This window comes from Beta vulgaris, chromosome 9, assembly GCF_026745355.1.
Source record: "Beta vulgaris subsp. vulgaris cultivar EL10 chromosome 9, EL10.2, whole genome shotgun sequence".
NCBI lineage: Eukaryota > Viridiplantae > Streptophyta > Magnoliopsida > Caryophyllales > Amaranthaceae > Beta > Beta vulgaris.
Window position 1 is genome coordinate 50122046 of NC_079210.1, and position 23118 is coordinate 50145163.

A 23118-nucleotide genomic window follows, 5' to 3' on the forward strand; every position below is an offset into this window, starting at 1 on the left:
GTATAGATTAACACTAAGAGTTACAATATTTATATAGAAAGTGAAGACCACATCTTTGATAATCTATTATTAAGATAGTAAAAATTAATTATGAATATATACATTAAGACAAATCAGTTCAGTAGGGTCTTTTATCTTACTAACTTTAAAAAAAATCAAAATCTACGTGGATATTTGTTTATATGCTAGTAAAAGATGTTGTTAGAAAGATCTCCTTGTGGTTTGTGGAGATGACCCAGTTGAAGGTAAAGAAATATGCCAATGACAACTTTTGCATTTGTTAAATTTGTGTTAACATTTGCGCATGTCGATTGTTGGTAATCTTATGAGTCGTCAAACCTTTCTAGTAACGATATTAAAAAGGATGATAGTTGCGTTAAATGTAGTAGTAGTCTCTTGATGTGGAATAAAAGATCAGAAAAGAAAAACATTCTGCTCACTTTCTGGAGTATCAGTACTATCAGAGTGCTAATAGTTAACCATTATTATTATTATTACAATGAAAAAAATATTAAAAAAAAAATTGAGACAAAATACATTTTAAACAATATGGAGCATTAAAAAAGAATCACCATGTGGTTTATGTTTTGCTTTATTCTATGAATTTATACATATAGGTAGGGGTGTGCACCGGTCTAGGACCGGAATCTGGCATTTCCTTGGACCGGGACCGGACGGGAAAAATTCCGGTCCGGAACGGTTTGTGCACACCCCTGCATATAAGCATTTACAATTTACATACATGTGAGACACTTTCTTCGTCGAAAATCTTCACTTTCCCTTCTATTTTTTCCTTGTGTAGAGAGATCAAATTATAACATCTCCACATACCAGGCAAGACTGTTCCAACCTTCGACCAATTTCAAGCATAATCTTTTCGATTTTGCTACTGCTGCAACTTAAGGGAGATCGTACAAGCTGTAATCTAAACCTTTCAAGCCGAACATTCATCATTTTCTTTACATCATATCTGGATGCAGCTCTTCCCCGACCGCTAGCCATGAATCAGATTCCTCCTTTTCCAGACTGCAATCCTCAACTCGCAGCAACACTCCGAACAAAATTCTTCCCTGCTACAAATATTCGATCAGCCATCCAAAAGTAAAAAGATAGAAAAGGCAATTAAGTACTTATTCAAGTAGCTGCGACCCACCTTCACCCGCCTATATGATGCCAAAGTAACCAAAGGCTCGCTGGTTTTGTGCACGCTTTCTGATCGTTGATCGAAGTTGATCATCTGGCATCGGTTGCATCCTCCCAATGACTATCAGATGCAAGCATAAGAACATATTGAGTTGTCGGATTTATGAAGCTCTTAACAAAACTCATCGACTTTATACAGCAAAAGTTCAGACACCAAGTCACAAGAGGAGTAAATATTGTTAATTTAGACCCCAGTTTCAATTTTGTGCATGTACAACCATATGCTTTCTTGTCTTCTCCCGCTTTGGACTTCATTTTCGATGTTCATATATTGGGGCAGATCTCTTTATTTAACATGTTTATTATAGAAAGAGATAAACCCTTGTAATGTTTTCCCTCCCTTTACACCCTAATCTAATAGTGGTCGAACAACGGAAAATGCCCTCCCCTTCTCTCTAAAAGTTTCTATCCCGACATTTAAGTTTTTTCCTTCCCTTGCCTGCTCTCCCTCCCTCCTAAATCCGAATCCAAACAGGGTGTCATGTAAATAACCTAGCCAAGTGCTAGTATACCCAATAATTTGCTGATATGTGAGATACCATTAAGGGAGGCATCAAGGCCCTATTATTGAAATTGGAGAACAAGAAGTTGTTCAAGTAGACATAAAAAGAAAAATAAAGAGATTATGGAATTGAGTTATACTGTTATTTTAACTCTCTAGTGACCGTGCTATACCTGTCTGATCCGCAACGGACACATTAGAAGGATAAATATATTAGAGAGTGATCCTTGCACAGTTGCACTACACTAAGAAAACATAGAACTACTTGCCACATTCTTGCAATTTTCTAACAAGTTTAACACCTCCAGAGAGTCTAAACAGCATAGGATAAGTTGCATGCTTTCGTGCATAATGGGATTCCTTGGATTTCTTTACAGGTCCTTTTAAGCAGTTGTTAAAACCTGACAACCCTCGCTCTCAAAAGGAAAGAAAGGCACAAACAAAATTTTAACAACCCGAAAGATAATCCATCCGAAGCACACTTAAAGCCATAGTATTTTAGCTTATAAAAGTAGTACCCCCCATCTTTTATAAAAGTAGTACCCCCATAAGTCACAACCTTTGAGGAATTCTTCAACCATCACCTCACACACCATCACTCAGGACTATAATGTCCATCATGTGCTTGGCAGCTGATTGACTTATGCATTCTAATGACCATCTACTAAGTGGCTAACCTGGTTCCCAATCCACAGGCTTAGAACATAGAAGCAAGGTTTATCGTAAAAAATGCAAATACCTGATCACAACCCCATGGATCCATTCCAAGACGGTCTGGATATTTTAATTTTCAGGCTGTCTTAATTTATCTCATGCAAGTGCATCAAAAACTAATTTTTGTTATGAAAATTTATTTACAACACAAACTTACTTCAAAATATTTGCTCCCAATTCGAATTCGCCTCCATTGATCTTCAGCATATGGCTCTCCTCCAGATATGACAAGGTTGGGGCGAAATCTCATTGCAGAAACCTGAGGAACTTGTGCTTGGAGACTTTGAGATGTTTCTGTTACAATTTAAAAAAGGAAATCACGAACAATTAAGATATGCAAACAAGAATCATAAATATGTTTGCAGAAGATCGCTACAATCAATAAACTAGAAATCATGATAAGCTAATTAGAATGTTGGATGAACTCTACCACAAAAAAGGCAAAGGCAAAAGTAAAATCTGTCGTAGCAACTAGGTATTGGAATCCACCTTACATTAGCTTGTAATCATAGTATGCTTTCTAGTACTTCACTTTATGTTTATAGGACCTATATTTAAAAATCTTTCATTATAATGATTTTGCTGTTGGTATTTAGTGGGAAAAAACAATTCTCTTTCATCTACGCCTCAACAATTAAACCCTCCGTCTCTTTTTATTTGCCCCATTCTCCTACTTTATTTAAAAGTTGTATTGAGTTGGTAGGTTGTTTTGTCTTTCTGGATGTTCCTTTCATTCAAGATACAGGAAATGCTACCTCAAAAGATAAAAATAAGCACCATGCACATTTATTTCTGATAAACAATGAAGACTGCTGAACCAGCATAGATGTTTGACCAAGGCACTTGGCAGACAAACCATAGAGGATTTGAGAGAAAAGAAAAAGTCAATCATTACACCACGTTTGTTTTGTTTAGAAGTGAGGTTCATTCTGATTTACCTTTACTTATTTCAGAAAAAATCAGATGAGATGAGATCAGATTATTTATACTAACAACAATTTTTAGAATTCAGAAAGGTTCGGATCAAATCAGAAAACAAAGAGCATCAGATCAAGTAATTTCAGGTCAACCAACTGCACCCAACTATGCTGACTCGTGAGGGTTTTGAGTCATAAAATTAACTAAGGATATGAAACAACAATAATCAACAACGAAATGGATTCAAGTAGGCAGCAGGCAGAAATCTCATATATCTTTAAGGTTCTGAACCAAGCAAGCTATAACAGTAAAGCACCCAGAATTGCAGAGTTCAGACATTAGATACACAAACAGAATAGTGTATAATGAGCTAAGAAGAGTGAAGTTATCCATTTCCAAGACTATTTGTATAACACTTGTATCAAAAATTAGTGCACAATAACACTACTTTAGTATTTTCAATACCTAAAAATTAGTTGAAGTGTTGACAAAAACTTGTTATGTCTAGAGTAAGGAGCGATAGAATTCGATATTGCTTGTCAAACTTAATACATAATGAAGTTATCTGCATTTCACTTAAGTTAACTGCAGAACACACTAATCAACAGGTTCAGTCACAAAAAGACACAAGGCTTCACTCAGCATATGAAGATGACTGCATGACATGGAAATAAAACGATTCAGATACATACTTGACCGTAATCTGTTGTTGAGATCCAAGACACTTGCTTCAGATATTAGCAAAAATTGAGCTTCATTGACAAAACTTAATGAACTCCCCATATCCCTGCACATGCCAGTACTTTCCTGATTCTTTAAATAACAATTTGAAGCTGAGGATCTCCAGAGAATGCATGGACGTGCAATAGCATTACTAAACCAACTGTTAACTTCCTGATCATAACATTGCACTTCATATCTGGAAATAGTCATTCCATCTCTTAGCACATCATATTGTCATACAATTGGACAACCAAAAGAAAATGTCATCAATTCAGGCAGCTAGCAGAAAATAAGAATAGGATCATATTTGAAATGCATGTAATTGTAAATGGTGCTGGTGTTTAAGAGTTCTTCAATTACTTCCTCCATTTACTAAAGATTGTAACAATTTGACTTTTGCAATATCCACAGAACCACTTTGACCAATTTCCTGACTAATAAAAAATCAGACTTGTCAATGGTTAGAGTTGTGCATTGGCAAGTGTGCAATTTCATTTATTGCAATTTAAGGAAAAGCAGGTAGTTTTAATTAGGAGCAATATATACAATTGTTTGGGAACCCACGTTACCCAAAGAAAATTATTAAGGTGGATATATGTCAAATAAAGCAATGTCATAAAGTAATATCACAAAACTGTCCTGCAGAAGAAGCCATACCAAACAAAAAAGAGTAGAAAGCAGAATTGTTTATTCTTATAACCATTTTTATAGTAATAAAAAGAGTAGAACGGAAGGGCTATCCCACTTTGGTCAACATAGCACTACCATTTTATTAAAAGATCAAGACTATGACAGTACTTAAACTCAGATCATTTAGAAGCTTGGAAATGCCTTGGAAAAGAAGGCATAAGTTGATTAACCCGGAAACGCAGGAAAATTCTTATATACAAGAGAATGGTTCCAAATTTTATTTTATTTTATTTTTATGAAAATATTCCATGACATTGGCTCAAAAGGAAGTGTTGAAGTATCCATACTCATGTCGATGTGTCGAGGATCCGACATGGGTACTTGAGGTAAACGCATAGTCTGAGTATCATAGGTTGCTGGGAGTATGGTCATCACAGGAAGTAAAAGGAGATCTTAATTAAAGATGACAGGGAAAAGAGTTGAACGGTGTAGAGGCCTTAGACACGTCAAGAACAGTGAACTAGCACCCCTATATTCCATAGGTGTGAAAGGACAAAATAAGGGATTACAAGAGACAAAGACGATCATTAAACTGACTTGATGACTCGATTTGCAACTTTCCTCTTTCATATTTGGAAGCTTTCTTTGCGGGCCTGATGGAGACTAGTAACTCAAAGAAAGGTTTTGTATATCTTAGTATCTACCCCGTGACAGATCTCATATCTCCCCTTTGTACTCTCCTCTTGCCTTTTCTTTTTTACCTCATCAGATCTTTAAACAATAATTTATTTTCGAGTTTGGGGAATTATTGTATTTCAATAATATATTTCATAAATCACCAAAATAGATTTGCCAATCCCTCTGTTTAGAGCTACTAACATTTGTAAACTAATATATTTCATAAATCACCAAAATAGAAGGATAAAAAAAGTAAAGAACCTTGAACAAGAATACAGATAAAAACCTGTGGCCGTGCAAATCTATCTCTTCTCTTCCACAACCATATGGTACTGATTTCAGGAGAATCTGGAGTTCTGTTTTGCAACGTGGTGATTCAACAAACAGGACACCTTGCCTCAGGTCTACGAATGTACTTATAAGACTCATTTCTGGGGCCTGCAAGAAGGCAACTAAACCGCTGTAATGCTTAATCTCCATACAGAAAAGTGCAAATTCTAACAGGGAACAATCTTAAAACCACTAAATTTTGGTATGTTCATTCAGCTGATGATGAGAATCGAGAAGGATATTATAATAAGGGGCACCACTCTAAACAATCAATTGAGACTTAAGAAGAAGGCGGAGTTCGTGTTGATGGACAAGTTTGATGACTTCAGAAAGGATGTAAACCTTTTCTAAAATTGTTACGTGAAAGTAAGAATTCAACGCACGCACCATGCACGCACGCACACTAGCGTCATACACCACCCTTCCACCACCCCAACTTCCCCTCTCAGCTTTTATCTTTCGCACCTTAAGCCCACATTCCCTTTATCAATTGAACACCACCCTCTCTCTCGCGTCCCCGTCTCACTCAATTTATTTATCTACATTGGTCAAGTTTTCTAATTTGCAACATTGAAATTGTTTTGATAAGTGGTTTCCCAGGGGCCAAACCAATTGTGTGCGGATATGATAAAGCACTAGTTCAGAACTTATTTTGACCTTCATAACTTGACCTGGAGTACTGTGTAATGAGGGAGTTACATGATTACGTATAAAGAAAGGACTTAAATTAAAAGTAGCTCAGACAAAGTAGTACCAATACTAATGCAAATCCTGTTTTATCAAGCATAATCTACTCAAAAACCAACATAAGGCCCCTAAGTGGTGCAAATGTCTATATTTTTCTGTCAAGTAAAGACTTGTCACTTGTTTATTTGTTTTAGCAACCGTGAACCAACGAAAAACCACTTTCTTTTCTATAGTAATACACACTATTGGAACATAAAAGCACTTGCTACATTTCAAATGAAAGATGACCTTTTTCTGAGTAAGAATTTCCCCACTTGGACTTCTTAGAAGCCATTGCCTGTCATGTACCAGTCCTGCAAGAAAATAGACAGCATAGAACAAAAAAATAAGGCAATCGCACTTTCATATGATTGATAGATCAAGAATCTGTTACAGTAACATTTTAGTAGCTTCCAAGATAAAAATCCCTGAAAAACAAAGATGTAGAGTATAGGCAGCATAAGAAACAAGGCACCTGTTTTGCTCAGAGGCCATTTATCTACACAAAATCCTGCGCAGGATTTAATTGGGTATACAGTGATGGACTTCAGATACAAACCCGTGGTTTTTTGCATTCTCTCTGAACCTGCATCCAGATAAATCTCTGAGATGATGGATCAACAATAGCAGTTTGGAGATGTACCAATTTAATAGTGGTAATGTATACTTGTAATAACCACAATAGTAAACAATTATATACCATCATTTACTACTGCTAACATGTAAGAAAATGAGCAGAAATTATCAGTTAAAAAAGAAACATCTGTTTCTTTCTCCCCCCCCCCCCCCAAACACACACAGACACAAAGTTAAAAACCCTTTCCACACACAACACATGCATAAACACACAAGCAGGGACAAATAAAGAGAGCAAAAGTATGAACTTTATTTTGAAGTGTAATTCCTAATAAAGTAATAACACAGTCTCCATATTCTACTAAATTGCTTCACTGCGTTAGCAAAGAGTTCTAAGATTTCTGAATTGTTCCACTGAACCCCCCCCCCCCCCCCCCCCCCCTTCTCCCAGAAATAAGTTGAATGATAAATGTGAATAATTTTTAGCAAGTCAAACTCGTTTTAGTTCAAGAAAAAAGCTAGATATCACTAGCTTCCTGATGTATCTATACTTCAAAGCTTTTTTGTTTTCCGTTTCGTGTTCAACGATAAAAGTCACATTAACTCCATTACATCCAAATATAGAAATGCTTACAGCAGGAACCTAATACTTAATTGTCTTACATTTTCTCAATTTGTTCTTCATCTTTTTGGGGTAAAATTTCAGGAAATCTTGAAGACAGGTAACAACAAAAATCAGTTTCGTGTACTTCAGTCCTTAATCACGAAATAATTAAGGATAACTGAAATTTTCAATCTTCCTGTCAACCATACAAAAATTCCTTTTTCTGAGAACACGAAATTGCTGAATCAAAATCAATAGAAAAGAAAGGAGATTTATATACTAATTGTAACTAAAATAGATATAAAAGCATGTATAACTGCATGGAACATGCTAAATTTCATGCTGGAAGCACTATATAAAACTGTGGTGGAACAATGTCAACTTCATTGCATAAGTGCACATTGATAATGACCATGAAACTGCGGGTCTAATTCTAAATGTTTCAAAAGAATAAAAAATAGAGCTACAAGAGAGGAACCTTCTGTCAAGAAAACTTCAGACTCTTGTATGCATCTATAGCTCACTGGAGTGGGCAGTACCACAAAGGAACTTACTATAAAGTCAGCAAGTTTCTGCATTTAAAAATGGACATGAGTAATACAATTAGTAGCTGGTGAAACTTGAAAACCACAACATATCAATTGTAAGGATTTGACAAGAATATTATAGTTTCACAAGCATCCATAAACAACATCACCGCAGTCTGCAAGTTTAATGGAAATGAGGAAGATAGAACACAGTAAAAGACAATGGAGACAAAGGGAGCAATAATTTCTTTTAGACAAAATGAGCATTATTTCAAAGAAAGAAGAGTGCTAACATATGAAAGAGCTCAAAAGGATAATTCAGTGAACTAGAAGCGGATAATTATCATTTAAATCAAGCATCAGTTCAGTAAGCACCAAATTAGCCTCACTAAAAGTACTTCTATGTCATATGCTGTATTAAGAATAAGATGCGCGTTTATTTAATTAGTATCCAACTTTCTTAATCAAATTTGGAGCGCCCACCTCAGAGCTATGGGATCAATTCTCCTTCTAAGAGAGCTGTCATCCCTGATCCCCCTCCCCTACGGACGGCTACAGTAGACCACCTCGCCTTTTTAGGAAAAAAGAAATTAAAACAACTTTTCTGCTTGCCTAGTGGCTTCAGTACTTTTTCCAAAGCCTAAAACTCTTTTCTGCAGCAGTTTTAGCAAGCTCAAGAGCATGACCGATTATAAAGAGCTGGAATATAAAGTCTTCAGGATAAATATTGTTAAATTAGATCATTTTCAATTAACACGTGAAACCCTATTCCCAACTTAAATTTCCATTAGTTCATCAGGAGGCTGAGAGCAGCAGCATGCCTCATGACTGCCACTGTGACAATTACTTTTCATCGGAGCTAAGTTTGTTGACAGAGGAATGATACAATAATCCATTCGGAAATCTTCTTTAATTATTTTAAGGACGCAAGTGATGTGTTTAGCTTCTCTTTAGGCTCATGCTGAAGGGGCATTCTCTACCATATCCCTTTCTGACGTACTGTGAGATTGGATACTCTTTTCAGTTGCCTTGGTATTTGGTGAAACTTTTGTTGAATGAAGATAACTTTATATCTCAGTTCTCACTGTAGTCACTCTGATTGCTCTAACAAGTTGTGTTTTCAAAACATTTTGCTTGTTAACATCAAGGCTGCATGTGTTTAGTGTTTACCTTAGCATCCTCAAACGTTGACATGTAACCAAAAGACACTCTAACAGCTCCTGTTGGCTTTCCGTTCACAATGTCCAAATCATCCCAGCAGATATGACCAGCCTATGTAGAAGACAAGATTTAATGAATGGATCAAATGCATTAATAGTGAAAAGCGAATTAATGAATACCTCAACATTTGAAAGGAGCTCCAAGTGAGAAAGGCCAAGGTACTTTGCACACGCACCAGGATTACAAAAACATCCTGTCTACAGAAACACAATTAACTCCGCATTAGAGTGCTCAGCCCAAAGATAAAAGGAAAAGAAGTAATAATTCTAAATAATAAGAAGTAACAGATGTTGCAAACAAAACAAAGATTGGGTAGCTTCTTTAAGTAATTCAGTTGTTTGTCTCCACATTCATCCCACAGTACAAACATATGAGAAGGTCAGGACCTAAAGCCTAACTACTAACAAATATAGATAGAAAGCTAAACAAGAGAGATGTATTTTAGGTAATTTACCCGCAGCTGAATTCCAGATAGAGAAGCCAATTTCTCCACCTCACGATATCCAAACCAAGATCCATCTGGCCGTTTCAAATTGAACGAAACCATTGAGCCCTTATTCACATACATCAGAACTTCAGAATTACGCACTGAAATCATATACTAGGATACAAATATACAGTAAAACTTTTCAAAAGTCAACAAGGCATAAATGAACTTCTAGACAGCATGGCAGTTTTCCAGATATATAATGAAGTCAAAATTGATATATCCTACAGAGCTGTCCCTGCTACTTATCTTAGCACACAGAGTATGCCTTTCCATCAAAGACATGATGAAAATCATGAAATCAGCCTTTCTATGCAAAAGACATGCTGCATACATATAAAACTCCCCTCCCCCAAACAACCATCATATCATGAACCCAGGAACCGGGACCATGTGAGCTTCATGGTTCCCACTGAACATATAGTTCAAAAGAATAAAACAGAGGAAAAAAAAATGATGCAAGAAGGTGTATAAATGATCTTGATGGTAATTTAAGAGGTACTCACTATATAGGAGTGAGTGTGTCTGCTTAAATATTATCATGAGCATTTTTAGAAGCAAGAGCCCAGACTACTACTGTCATTCAATGCTTACATGTCTTGTTTAATTGAGCTGTAGTTAAACTAATTTCCACGAAAGCAAAGTAAATGAAAATTTCAGATTTCTGCTTTCTGGGAAGTTCATTGAGCAGCGCTTGTTGAGCAAAGAGAGTTAAAAGATTGAAGAAGCGGAGATTTTAGGGCTAGTTGAGCTTCCGGTTTATATTCCCCATCATTTCTAACCAAATAAAAAAAGGGAGGCTTTTAATTCCTTTCGTTTCATCTCCCTATCTCCTCTTCCAACCAAGCTACCCTTAAAAGTAATGTCAAGTCAAGTACAATCCTTCATGAAATATTGCAACAAAGTACTTCACTGATATGTGACAATTACCACATAGTGAGACAAATATTGTCCACCTAGATCTAGCAAGGAAGATGTCAAAGGAGCCAAGCTTAGCTCCTCGGATGAAGAAATTTCAAGAAAATATTTCCTCATAAGTCCTATGTTACCTATATCCTCCAGCCTCATTGGAAGGTGGACACAGTTTGACCTTCCTCATTCTTTCTTCTCGAAGGAGTTCAAGCATCAAATTCATCAACAAAAGGTTGATGATCACTGTCGTTTTGCTCTCCAACTAAAGCTCAAATAGTCACAACCATCTTCCACCAGACATTTTGAATTGACTCAAAAAACCCCACCAATCCCTCAAAAGCATCACCATATAGGATAAATTTAGAAGAAAAAACATCATTAAAGGGACAATTTGGACAAGAGAAAGACAGAATTTATAGACAAAAATTCCTTCCTCAGCGAACTCAGACTAACTGCTGACTACAATTTGGATTGAGTAAAACTTAGATTTTTCTACTTCTCGAATAATTGCTGATGACATAAAACAATCAATACAAGGAAATATCTTACTTAGATTGATATATGTTTTGTATGACTTGCTCATAAAATTCTGCGAATCAAGAGCAAAAGATAGAGAAAACAAAGAGAAAGGGTGCACAAGCACTTTACAACATGGTAGTGCTAGACTTACCGTGTTGTTATCTCCATAAATTATGCACACATCTGCTCCATTATCATGCTTCAAACTGGAAAGTACTCTCCGCAGATATGTTGTCAAAGATGAAATATGCCTTCAAATAAATAAAAAAAATCGGAAGGCCATAAGTATATGAGCACACAGTCCATCTGTAGTAATAAATAATTGAAATTACCCATAGTTTCCATATGAGAGGGAGAGAGGGAGAAAGAGCATGCAGCAATAAGCCAATCTTACACGAGTATTTATGCTACCCATGTCATTTACCTTTTTAGAGGCTAAAAAAGCAAATGATACCGAAATATAGGTTATGCTAGTCAAACCAAGGCAATGACGTACTGATTGGGGAAATCGAAGAAATTGGATCAAAGTATTAAATTTTCTATTTTAACAAAATATAGGTTTAAACATATATATTTATTTAAAACCAAAAAAAAAATTCCACTGTGCTTGAACATCTTCTAAGAAGTTTGTTAAGCGTATGTGTATCCCGCATGGCTTCTCCCAAATCAAAAGTTCAAAGCTCATTACTCTACCAAACAATAAAATTCGACAAAACAATCAACAGAAATCCAAATAATGCACCAGAATAATGCCTTTTTGAGGATAGGATTTTTTATTCAGCAAAGAAGATCCATTAAATCATGTAAAAGTTGCAAAAACAAAGTGGTGTAGAACAAGAGATGGAGTGATGCACATGGCTTTGGTCTTCATCACAGACTCTGCGACGTGTCAGTCAACAAGCTGCATTTTCAGGCTTCAGAAATCGATACTTCTTTTGGTGCTAAAATACTGTTTTGGAGTTCCCAGGGATTTGGTTTGGTTTCAAGTTATTCCTTGAGTTGAAGAGACATAATGATCAGAGAGGGGAACCTTACGGACATTTTGGGCAGATGAGTGACAAAAGCATATCATGAGACGTAACTAATTATATTCAATCACTTAGCAAAGCGGCTAGAAGCCTAGAACAGCAGAAACTACGTCTTGTTGTCTTCACTTAGATTGGCTTTATACGGTGTTATGTCCGTTATTGTTACATATATTTAATACAACATTGGAGACAGCTTAAGATTAGCAAGTGTTTCCAGAAAGAACACCACACTCCTGGCCATTAACTGTAACCTTAACTCCTTTTCAACTAGGGCTTTTGTGGCTTTGTTTCTATTTTCATACCTCAGTGGCTATTAATAGTTTAGTCCTTAGTGCTCATCCAAATGCATCACGAAGGACAATCATTCTCTCAAAAGATCATTTTGGTCATCCCTGGATTTGCAACTGATACCACATGACAAACATTTTCCTCAGATGAGAACAAGCAGTAAAAATACTTCCTGCAAGAACTATATCCATCTCAAAAGTTTTAATAAAGTTTTATACGATTATGCACATCAAAAAATATCTTCCAACAACAAAAAGGCATCCTCAATTAACATCGAAATGACGATTTAATTGTAACTGATATCTAGAAGCAAGTCTGAAAGATAAGATAGCATCCCATACCGAGAGATTGAAGAAATGTTATGAGTGTTCACTATTCTGAAACCATGACGAATGGAAGCGATGCTTAAAAAAGACGTAGTTCCATCCTCTAAAGATTCCTCAACTCCATCTCTGTGCTTGACTAAGTCCACATCTGCAATTGATGCTGCTACCGTTCCTGCAAAAGCAATCCATTTTACAATACATATATATATCACTACATGACTCCATTAAAACAAGTCCCAAGGCAGGCTCTTCTCAAGTTCCCACTGAAAGTTAAGCATGAGACAGCATACATCTTGACCTTCCTTTCTAGACACCCTTGCTTATATACAGACAGTTAATAATGATGGCTAAAAAAAAAGCTACCCAAGCCAGTGCACTGCTGCGGTTTCAGGTGGGTGTATCGTGTCAGATAGTATCAACCTCAGCAGTCCAAGAAACTCCAAAAAATATGGAAATTACATACCCCCACCAAAGTAAGTTTTCTTCAGCAACTTTGAAGCTTCTGAAATTCAGAAACAAAATTCAATCAGTTATGTGTTTGATTTACGTACAGTATCATGGTGTTTATACACTGCTCATACAGTAAAATAGGGTGCATTCTTAATCAACTGCACATAAAACACAAAATAAGACAAGAGCGTAAAAGATGTTGTCACAATATACTACATAAATGTATAGTTTATGACAGTATATTGTATATATGAAGTTCCGCAGAAAAATCAATACATAGAATCTAAGAGAACCAGCAATGTATGAAGGCTTTCAACAACAAAAGCATCCGGATTATGACTAATGGGGAGAAAATTGGATTAGATGATAATGCTGTGACATAATAACTTTACAGAGAGGAAATGTAATACATAGGATCTAGGATGATGTAATTAGTTAAGCACTAAGGCTTTTCAACGACCAAAGCACCCAGATTAATGATAAAGTGGAAGAGAATTTGAATAAAATAATGCTGTGACATGATAACTTTCTAACAAAGGAAAACAAAATCTTTCTTGAAAGAATAATGCTCGGGAAGTTTCTTTCACATAAGTCAATAGGTGACGCTGTCCCAACTCCCAACATATAAGAACTTCATCAACTAAGTCAACAAACTGTAACTCACTCCATAGCGTAAAATGACGTTGTTCTAAATTTCTAATATTGGCCGTGTGTTACACTTGAGATTGCTCATAGTATATTTAAACTGCACTGGAATTGGAATATCATTTACCAGAACAATGCAAGGAAAATATACAATAAAAAAATTATCCTTTCTTTTCACTCCCAAAGTACACTAAACATTATAGGACGAAGTACAGCAAAAAAGTTCTTTTGCCCAATAATATGAACATATTTATCATAATCATACACAGATGCACCTCCATGCCTCACACCAGAAGTTTCAAGTTTGAATTTCTATAATTCTGCCACAGCCAGTATATCACCCCAATTTATTCATACATTTCCCTTCTCTCTCAGATTCGTCTACTCCTTCCTTTCCTCTCTTGCTCACAGACAATAAAAGTACAGTGAAAGTTCACAACATATCAATTCACACAATCGCTTACCGTTTCGGATTATGAGAGCACCAAGTCCAGTTGGATAGCCAAATATCTACAGACAAAAGAAGAAATGGGAATGAATCTGCAGTCAATCATATACATTATACGGAGCAGTTTGATGGGTACCTTATAGAATGATAGAACAACAAAATCAGCAGGATATTTCGATAAGTCAGGAGGTTCTGTTGCACATCCTTTGGCAGCATCTATCAAGACAAGCGAGCAACCCCTTTTCGCAAGAACATTCAAAAGAGACAAATTTTAAATTTATATTCAATATGAAGGATATGTGCCTCGATACAATAGTATGCATGGGGTAAGGGAAGGAGCTGTCAAAATATTTTGAAAAACTCCACACAGAAACCCTTTTACTTTTGAAATTTTCTATTTGGTGAGGAAAAAAAATGAACTTCACAAAAGCCTTTAATGATATTTTGAGGTTAGTGTGACCTTAACATGGAAATTTTCTATTAGGTTGTTTTGAAAACTATATATTTTTTAGAAAATATTGATATGTAGAATACCAACTATTCGAGTTTGCATCTTAATAATCCCAACAATTGGGAATTTCATGTCTCTTAAAAACGATACTATGTGACTTGTAGCCGATCAAGCATGTATTTTTTTACAAGTTTTTCCCTTCTCTCCCCTAGTTTCAGCCGGAACCTCTAAATTTTTACGTGTTCTTTTTTATAATCTCGTCGATTCTTCATCACGGTTGGTCTTCATTTTTTTTTAACCCAGAAGATCCAAAATTCTTCAATCTTAACACAAAAGCACTTACACATTAACAAGAGAAGCATTCTACATCTTTTATTTCACAAAATAACATAAGAGATAGCGTATTTCTAGGATTCTGAGCATCCTCAAAGCGATCCTTCTTATAAGCTAGTTCAAGAGCACAAGCAGGATTTAATGGCATGGAAGCTAAAAGGATCAGTGAGACTAATCTATAATCCACACACCACCTATTCAGATCAAGTGAAAACAGCAATATAATACATGCCATAATTGATATGCTAAAAGGTTTCCATACTTGGTCAGGATTGTATCTTTAAAAATCTCTCCCGACTGCTCCTTGATAGCCCTTACCAAATCAAGGTTGAATCTCACACCGGAAAAATTGCATTCTGATGGGAAGGCAAACAAATGGCATGCATTGCCTGCACAATAGGTAACCAAAAAAAAAATGTGAAATAGCCACTCTAAATGATACACAACTTCTAAAGAAAAATCATTATTGCGAAAAAGAAAGACACGCAAACTAAATACCATTTTGATGTTTGATGCAACATCCACGACAAAAAGAGTATGAGCAATAAAATACATCAAGAAGTAAGAATGAAAAGTGAAAAAATGTTGTTACCTAAAAGCCACTATACAAGGCATGATGCCTACAAGAATTATTATACTGTGTACCCGAACCTAATAGAAATTTCATCTGAGGGCAGAGGAAATATCATTTTGTAATATACATGAAGCATAGCAATTTACATTCTGCATATCAGCATCTTCCACGAATACTAAGATTCATCCCTAAATTTGTCTCGTTTAGTCTAATATGATTACTTTTTTGGTCTCATCTGATCTTTCTCAAGTATTGTCCCAAGATTTGGTTAAGCATAAGAATTAAGAATAACCAACTTGGATAAGATGAACAAAACATACCCTACATCTCATAATGCATGGCAACATGCTCCCTCACAGTCATCTCAATTACTTACTACACCTTGGGGAATTTAAGAAGATAAAAAAAATAATAGGGAATGTCGGGAAGGTGGAATCCCTTACTCCCAAAAGAAACAAATGCTTCGTAAATCTTCACCTCTTCTGATACTATTTCTATAATTGGATGAGGTACTAGCAGATTACCTCCTCAAGGAACCTCAACAAGGGACAGAAGGTGAAGGTTGACCCCTAACACACAAGAATCAGGATGTATGTCACGCTCTAAACTTAGCAGGTTTTTTAGGCTTTTACTTCCTTGTAAAACATAAAATATAGATTCGAGTTTCTGTCATATAATTTTGCTGCAGGATACATTATTTCTAAATGGAAGAAATATTACCTATCTACGGTATCGTGTGAAAGACGATGTTAGTCTTCATGTTTCGAGTGTATTCAAATTTTATGTCAAAATGTAAAAAGGTGTAGCGAGGGCCTGTAAGGGAGTTCTTTTTAACAATCAAGGATAAGATTAGAATTGCGTAATTAATATTAAGAGGTCGTCTCTCTAAACCATTTCATGAAGCCTCCCAAAATCTTTCAACTTCAAGGACTTCATATATCCTATAAATTTGACATGATATTAGCACCATGTCCTAGAGGTTAAGTGGCTTGATATTTGAGTACTCTAAACATTAGTAACTCCAGTTGTCCGAAAAGTGACTACTATATTATATATCCACTGGTCCCTTTGTCTCAAAAAGATGGTGAAAGATTCTGATATTAGCTGCCACAATATATGATTAAACTAACATTGTGAATTGTACAAAGAAGGACCTGTCAGGCCGAAAAGTATTATCAATCAATGGAACAAATGAAATTCTTTTATGCTTAATCACTTCCGAAGCATAACCATCATTGTGCAAGACATGGACAGCCATCCCCTTAGTAATTACACCATCGCCTATAGTTTATATTCCCAAAGCTGATATATAAGCATTAGACACGCTTTTGTTCATGGATGGACCATCCCCTTATGGTAAGTTACAGAGTGTAATTCTTCACATACAATATTAATCAGCACAATCTACAGAATTCTAGCATTCACAAGCATAGATTTGTAACCTACTAATCGTTGTAATATTATTACTTTCCTTTAGCAACAATATTATATCCAAAACTTAGTTTCCTTCTCTTGGCATAATTGTAATTTCACAGAATTCAAAAATAAACTTTACCCGCAGTATTTTCTCCCATGCTTTCATTGCCATTTCTCCTCTGTGTTGTATGCTGGGACACTTTGAACAGAGTTCTCTTGTCAATGGAGGATGTGCACAGACCCACAAGCTCCTCTACATCTACTGCAACAGCTGCAGCACCATGGTTCAGAGCATATCTGGAGATTGTTAAGCTTAGACATGAACGACAATATACATACACACACGCACCCAAAATCAAGTTAGATGTGAACAATTCTTATATGAGAACATGAAAATGGTGGAATAGTAATTCAAATTAGTAAAAATGAAATCCTTTACTAAAATATCACATAATAATACTTTATCCTATATATGTTATTCTTAGGAAGATTGGCCATGCCAGGGAAAACTATATTACATCTTAGCCAAAATGGATTACTTATTGGTTGAGAAGGATCACTACTTAAGTATTTAGAGCTCCACGCTCTCATATATAGTCATATAAGTAGCATTTATTTAGGACTATATATAGGCTTGGGTTCCCATGAGAACAATCCTTATAAGAGATAATGAGAACATGAGAACACTTTGTTATAATTTTTTTGACAAATATATAATCCATTTTGGCTAAATTTTAAACTTTTTTCCTTGTGGAGCCAATTTTCCAAAGGATTACATTTTCAAGAAAAAGGATTATGATGTAACTTTTACTAAAATGGATTGTAATTCCATTGTTCTCATGATCTCATATATGAGTTCAAGTGAGAAGGATCCTTTGTTGTGACAAATAGTTTTATGTTGCGACTCTGACGTGTTTGCATTGTGACTCTAACACCTTCTCACTTTTCACCTAAAGACCTCTTCTCCCCGGAACTTGACTCTATATATTCATTAAAAAATCAGATCGAAGTCCCAAGACAAAAACAAAGGGTGTCAACTACACATAAAACATTGCGCAGTTGTACGACGAGCATATAGATATACCAACTCAAAATAAATGTATCATAATAGCTGCCTGTAAACAAAGTGGGCCGAAGATGTAGCAGCAAGTACAGTTTAAGAAGTTTTGGTAGTACCCTTTCTAGAATCAATTAGAAAGGTCTGAAAAGCAAATTATGAGGCAGCAGGCATAGTACCTTCCAATAGAACCTATTTACAATCACATAGCTATGACCATTTTCGGTTTGAAATTGGAAAACCAACTACATTAATGTAAAATCTAGGAGATCAAATGGGTGAGCTATTAGCTGCTATACTTCATTTCAAGGATCAGAAAGGTCTTTATATCTTCCCAAACACAGAAGAAGCAGTTGCTTCATCAAGCACTAACAACCATATAAATTTACTCCAACATTAATGAATTATGAAGAAGAAAAACCCATAGTTTTTTTATAAAACACCACAATCATGGTGAAAGAGGGCCAGAGAGATTCACATATAGCAAAGGGCATAACATAATGCCGCAGAAAACAGAAGCTCATCCCTTATCTTGTAGCCATTTAGCATAAAGATTTTACTGACTGGAAGACCCACATGTATGATAGCCACTACTTAGACACAACTTCAATAATGCATCTGAACCAATTGACATGTACAAAGGGACCAAAAACATTAGCACAGATTCTTTCACTTATTCAAGGTACTCGAAGATAGTGGATACTCTCTCATCCCAAGGACACTATTGTGATTCTCCATAGTGTACATGAAGCAGCTCTGGCTGCTCCAAGGAAAAGCCTCCCCAACCAACTTTAAAGCAGCTGTTGCTCCAGAAGTGAAAATGCATTTGTATTCTTTTGCAGATGCATTACAGTAATCTAGGACCTATCACACACCATACATTTTAATCAATAGCATATACAAAAGGCCCCGGGATCTCTACAACTCAATGACATCAAGGGTTAAAACTCTGTCGGAGACAACACCAATTATATGATGATACTTCATAAATTTAGCAATTTAAGATGCAAATAACTATATGCCTTGACTTCTACGTTAAAAGTAAGCAGATGGGAAAAATTACCTGCTGGCGGCACTCTTTTATGATTTCAGAAGTAGCCATGCTGGAGTCGCTTTGACTGTCTATTGCCATTGAACATTAAGAGAAACAAGGATGGCATTTCAACTAACATCAAATAGAGTTGCAACTGATTGATCATATCTTACAAGTTTTGGACACAACAACAACAAAATGTCCCATTAAGAAAATTTCAAAGAGACAAGAAAAAGTCTGATAGCATGCAAAAAAGAAGAAGAAACTATAGAGCAATTAAGAAAGAGGATTCCTTTTCACTTTGGTTATACTCATTTTAATAACGCCGAATTAGGCAACAGCAGCAAGCCAGCAGCCTCAATCGAAGCTCAATAGCTAAAGAAGCGGGATACAAGAAGCGATGTCTTCGAGCTAAGGCCTCATTGAATTTTTTGTAAAGAAGAAATTTTGTGTACCAGCACAGGAAAATGTACACAACAGTGGAAAACTGTACTCAAACAGAATCAGAAAACAAAATTACAAATTAACCTATTCCTATTAATCTCCCCAATAGATGAACAGGATAATCCTTAAAAGCCCAGCTGCCTTGGCCCATATGTACACTAAAAAAGAGACATTATTCAACAAAAAATACACAAAACAACCACTCCTGAGAAACTGATCCAGCCCCACTCCACATAATCGCCATCACAGCATTAGTGCATTACACCAAAACAATTTCTTCTCCTTTATTCAGATAGCTGACGTGAATCTACAGCCAATGCAAACCAAAGTAGCCAACAACCTTCACCATACATGAGATACCACCTCACACAAAGAAAAACATGTGTATAAGGCTCAGTGTTATGTTTGCAAAGCACGAAATGGTCGACCTGTGCTACGAGCCTATGCTTTTGAAGCATGTCATTAGAATCCTTCCCAAGGCCAATGTCACACAAAGGCTCAAACCTCAAGAGGAACCTTTGCCTTCCAGAAAAATCCACTAGAAAGGCCTCGTTGTTCAACGACGTTCTATCAACTAAAAGCTACCTTTCCATACTAGCAAAAGATCACTATACCGAACAGAATTCTTAAAATTTACCCCCTTTACTCCTACTAATCAAGAAAATTTTCCATTACTAAACTGAACCATACAGATTCATATGCACTAAATCAAAAGGAGAGAGCCAGCTTCCTAAAACAATTCTCAACCTCTTAATACGTAACTGCAACTCAAGATATTGTCTTTTTTTGGGGGGGAAACTCAAGATATTGTTAGCCAACACATAATTAAATCAAACATTCAAGATAATACAAGATTGGTATACAGTTCTCACATTTTCAAGATAAAATTAACCCTTTTTCCTGCAACTTAACAACAACTTAACAACAACTTAACAATTAATAAGCAATAATCAAAATTTCGGTTTGAGGATACGGGGATTTCCATAAACATTGGAAGTAAGATCTTTGAAAATTGCTTCCATTTGTAGCTCAGAATACAAAGTAGCCCCAGCATGATCCAAATACACAGTTTCTACAAATTCACACCGAAATTAACAACAAACCCACATCAAAAAAAATCAAACTTTAACTCAAATTGAACAGAATTCAGTAAATTCTACTGTTGAGATTTCAGTAACAAAAATCATTTTGCAAAAATATAAAATTATACCGTTAGCTAATCTCTTGAATTCAGTAGCTCGAATTTCATCAATGCTTTTGGGACCATCTGGGTATCCATAACTTTTGCCGAATTCTTTCAAGAATTGCTCTTTCTCCATTTCCATAACTTCTGTAAGCAACAAGGTTCGAACTCTGGTTGCTCGGAACGTCAAAGAAGCATAAATAGTCAAACTTTTTATTGGAACAAAAAAAAGACACATGCCGGTTAATGTTGGAGACAAATGGATCAAGGTCCACTTTTAAACATAAAGTAGGGTGTTGTTTGGTTGGAAGCTATTTCCCTTGGAAATACAAATTCCTAGGAAATACAATATGGGCGTTGTGTTTGGTTGGAGGAAAATTAGAGAAACATAGGAAATACAAATTCCAAGGGAAATAGAATTTCCCATGAAACATGGGAAATCACTCACCAAGCCCCCCCTTGGTGAGTAATTTCCTAGGAAATGCAATTTCCTATGGTGGCAACCAAACAATTTTGTCTAATTCCTAGGAAATTAACATGGGAAAGAATTTCCCATGAAATGTAAATTCCCATGGGAAATTACTTCCCATGTGAACCAAACGAGGCCTAGGTCTTTGCAACGAAAACTTTTACAAGGTAGTACCAAGGATATTTTTGCGACTTATCCTAGTGGTTAAGATTGAAGTGTTGTGAATGATAGTGGTTGTTTATCAATATTATTCTATTTTTTAATACTGGTGAAATTTTATAAAGAAATTTTTTTATAACCTGTTAAAAAAAAGTAGTAGTTTTGACAAATTTTTCGTTACCATTCTTAATAATTGTGTTATGAAAAGTCATATTTTTATAATATATATTAATTATCGAAAAACATTTATTTTATATTTTGGTTTCTAAAAGGCACAGGTTAAGAAAAAAAATCTTAAAAACAAATTATTACAGGTAGAACAAAAAGAGTAGAATTTCACTTGTTCAAAATAATACGGTGAGATAATTATAAAAAAAAAACGTTAACCTCATATCATTAGCGATTGTTTTCCTTGAATCATGGTTATCGACAACCATTTGACGAGAATATTTATAGTACACCTGGGTGTACCATGCTCATGGTACACCCAAGACTATTTTCTCCAAATGAACAAAATGAACGAATGAGCAAATGAGCAAAAGAATAAATGAGCAAATGAGCAAATATTTCTAATCATTTAAGAAAATGAGCAAACATTTTTATTACAAAATGAGCAAGATGGGCAAATGAATAAATGAGTAAAATGCCCATATGAGCAAATTTGGTGTCAAATGAGCACCTTAAATTCTAATTTATTACAAAAATACCCTGGGTGTACCATGAGTGAACTCCCATTTGACCCAGTATAACTTGTTGGTCTTATACACTGAGAGGCCCAACTCCATGTTTACATTAGATTGTTCGTCTTATCTTATCTTGTACTTATTTTATCACAAGAGCTTTTAGTTCTTATCATTATCAGTGGAATTTATGGAATATAAAGGCATTAACAACTTTTAAATTGATATAAATCAATTAATATATATAAATTTCAACATACAAATTTAGTAACGTACAAAAATAATTTAATGAGTGTTGTGAGTCTTAATCAATTTGAAAATGAATTGTTTAAATTACACAAGTCATTGTGACTTTAGATAAAGAAAGAGGGTGCTTCAACCGAGTAATTTTGCCTCTTCTATCAAAGACCTATATGATTCACCTAACATACATAGTTTGAAATAGGGGTGAAAGTTCGGTGTGCAGTTTGGATTAGTGCCTAATCCAATTCGATCCGAATAAAATTTGGATTTCAATTTTTCAATCCGAATCCAGACCAGTTAAGGTTTGAATCCGATCCAATCTAATCCAAAATTTCATACTCTAGATTGGATCCGATCCGAAAATCCGATTTTTTTAAACTCTAGTTTTTGGATGAAATGAATTAAGCACAACAACAACCTAGTAAAATTAGAAAATGATGAATTAAGTGCAGGTGGTGTTTTAAGGGAACGGTTGAAGTGCTATATATATTGGGCTATGGAGTAGTTTTTTTATAAAAAAAAGTCAGTTAAGCACTTAAGCCCAATCCAAATACATAATACAAGACATATTACTATTTGGTTATATTGGATTTTTGGATCCAATTACCCTCAATCCAATCC

The 23118-nt window shown here is 35.4% G+C and overlaps 1 protein-coding gene across 3 annotated transcripts; it reads right to left on the reverse strand.

Moving 5' to 3' along the window:
• Window positions 1-402: 402 nt before the first annotated feature.
• Window positions 403-21162, reverse strand: LOC104904512 (molybdenum cofactor sulfurase). Of its 3 annotated transcripts, none has more exons than XM_019252056.3 (22): window positions 20974-21161; window positions 20737-20835; window positions 19350-19408; window positions 18990-19150; window positions 17369-17526; window positions 15502-15628; window positions 14592-14694; window positions 14472-14517; window positions 13376-13414; window positions 12928-13084; window positions 11422-11521; window positions 9807-9905; window positions 9472-9549; window positions 9302-9403; window positions 8083-8176; window positions 6900-7010; window positions 6674-6738; window positions 5655-5806; window positions 4030-4256; window positions 2577-2713; window positions 1154-1264; window positions 403-1073 (listed from the first exon to the last, which is right to left on the reverse strand). In XM_019252056.3, exons 1-22 carry the CDS (start codon window positions 21086-21088, stop codon window positions 960-962), a joined length of 2454 nt encoding a protein of 817 aa, XP_019107601.3. In that variant the 5' UTR covers window positions 21089-21161; the 3' UTR covers window positions 403-959. The 3 variants fall into 3 exon arrangements, with proteins under 3 accessions (XP_019107601.3, XP_010691080.3, XP_048493358.2); XM_010692778.4 differs by having other exon boundaries at window positions 403-1070; window positions 20974-21159; XM_048637401.2 differs by lacking the exon at window positions 9807-9905 and having other exon boundaries at window positions 20974-21162.
• Between the last annotated feature and the right edge of the window lie 1956 nt (window positions 21163-23118).

Excerpts from the sequence above, each read along its gene's own strand:
- LOC104904512 (XM_019252056.3), bottom strand. The coding sequence starts at position 21,088 with ATGGAAATGGAGAAAGAGCAATTCTTGAAAGAATTCGGCAAAAGTTAT. Across the intron at positions 9,906-11,421 it reads TTTATGGAGATAACAACACG|GGCTCAATGGTTTCGTTCAA; the intron begins GTAAGTCTAGCA and ends TATGTGAATAAG. Across the intron at positions 6,739-6,899 it reads ATGGCCTCTGAGCAAAACAG|GACTGGTACATGACAGGCAA; the intron begins GTGCCTTGTTTC and ends ATTTTCTTGCAG.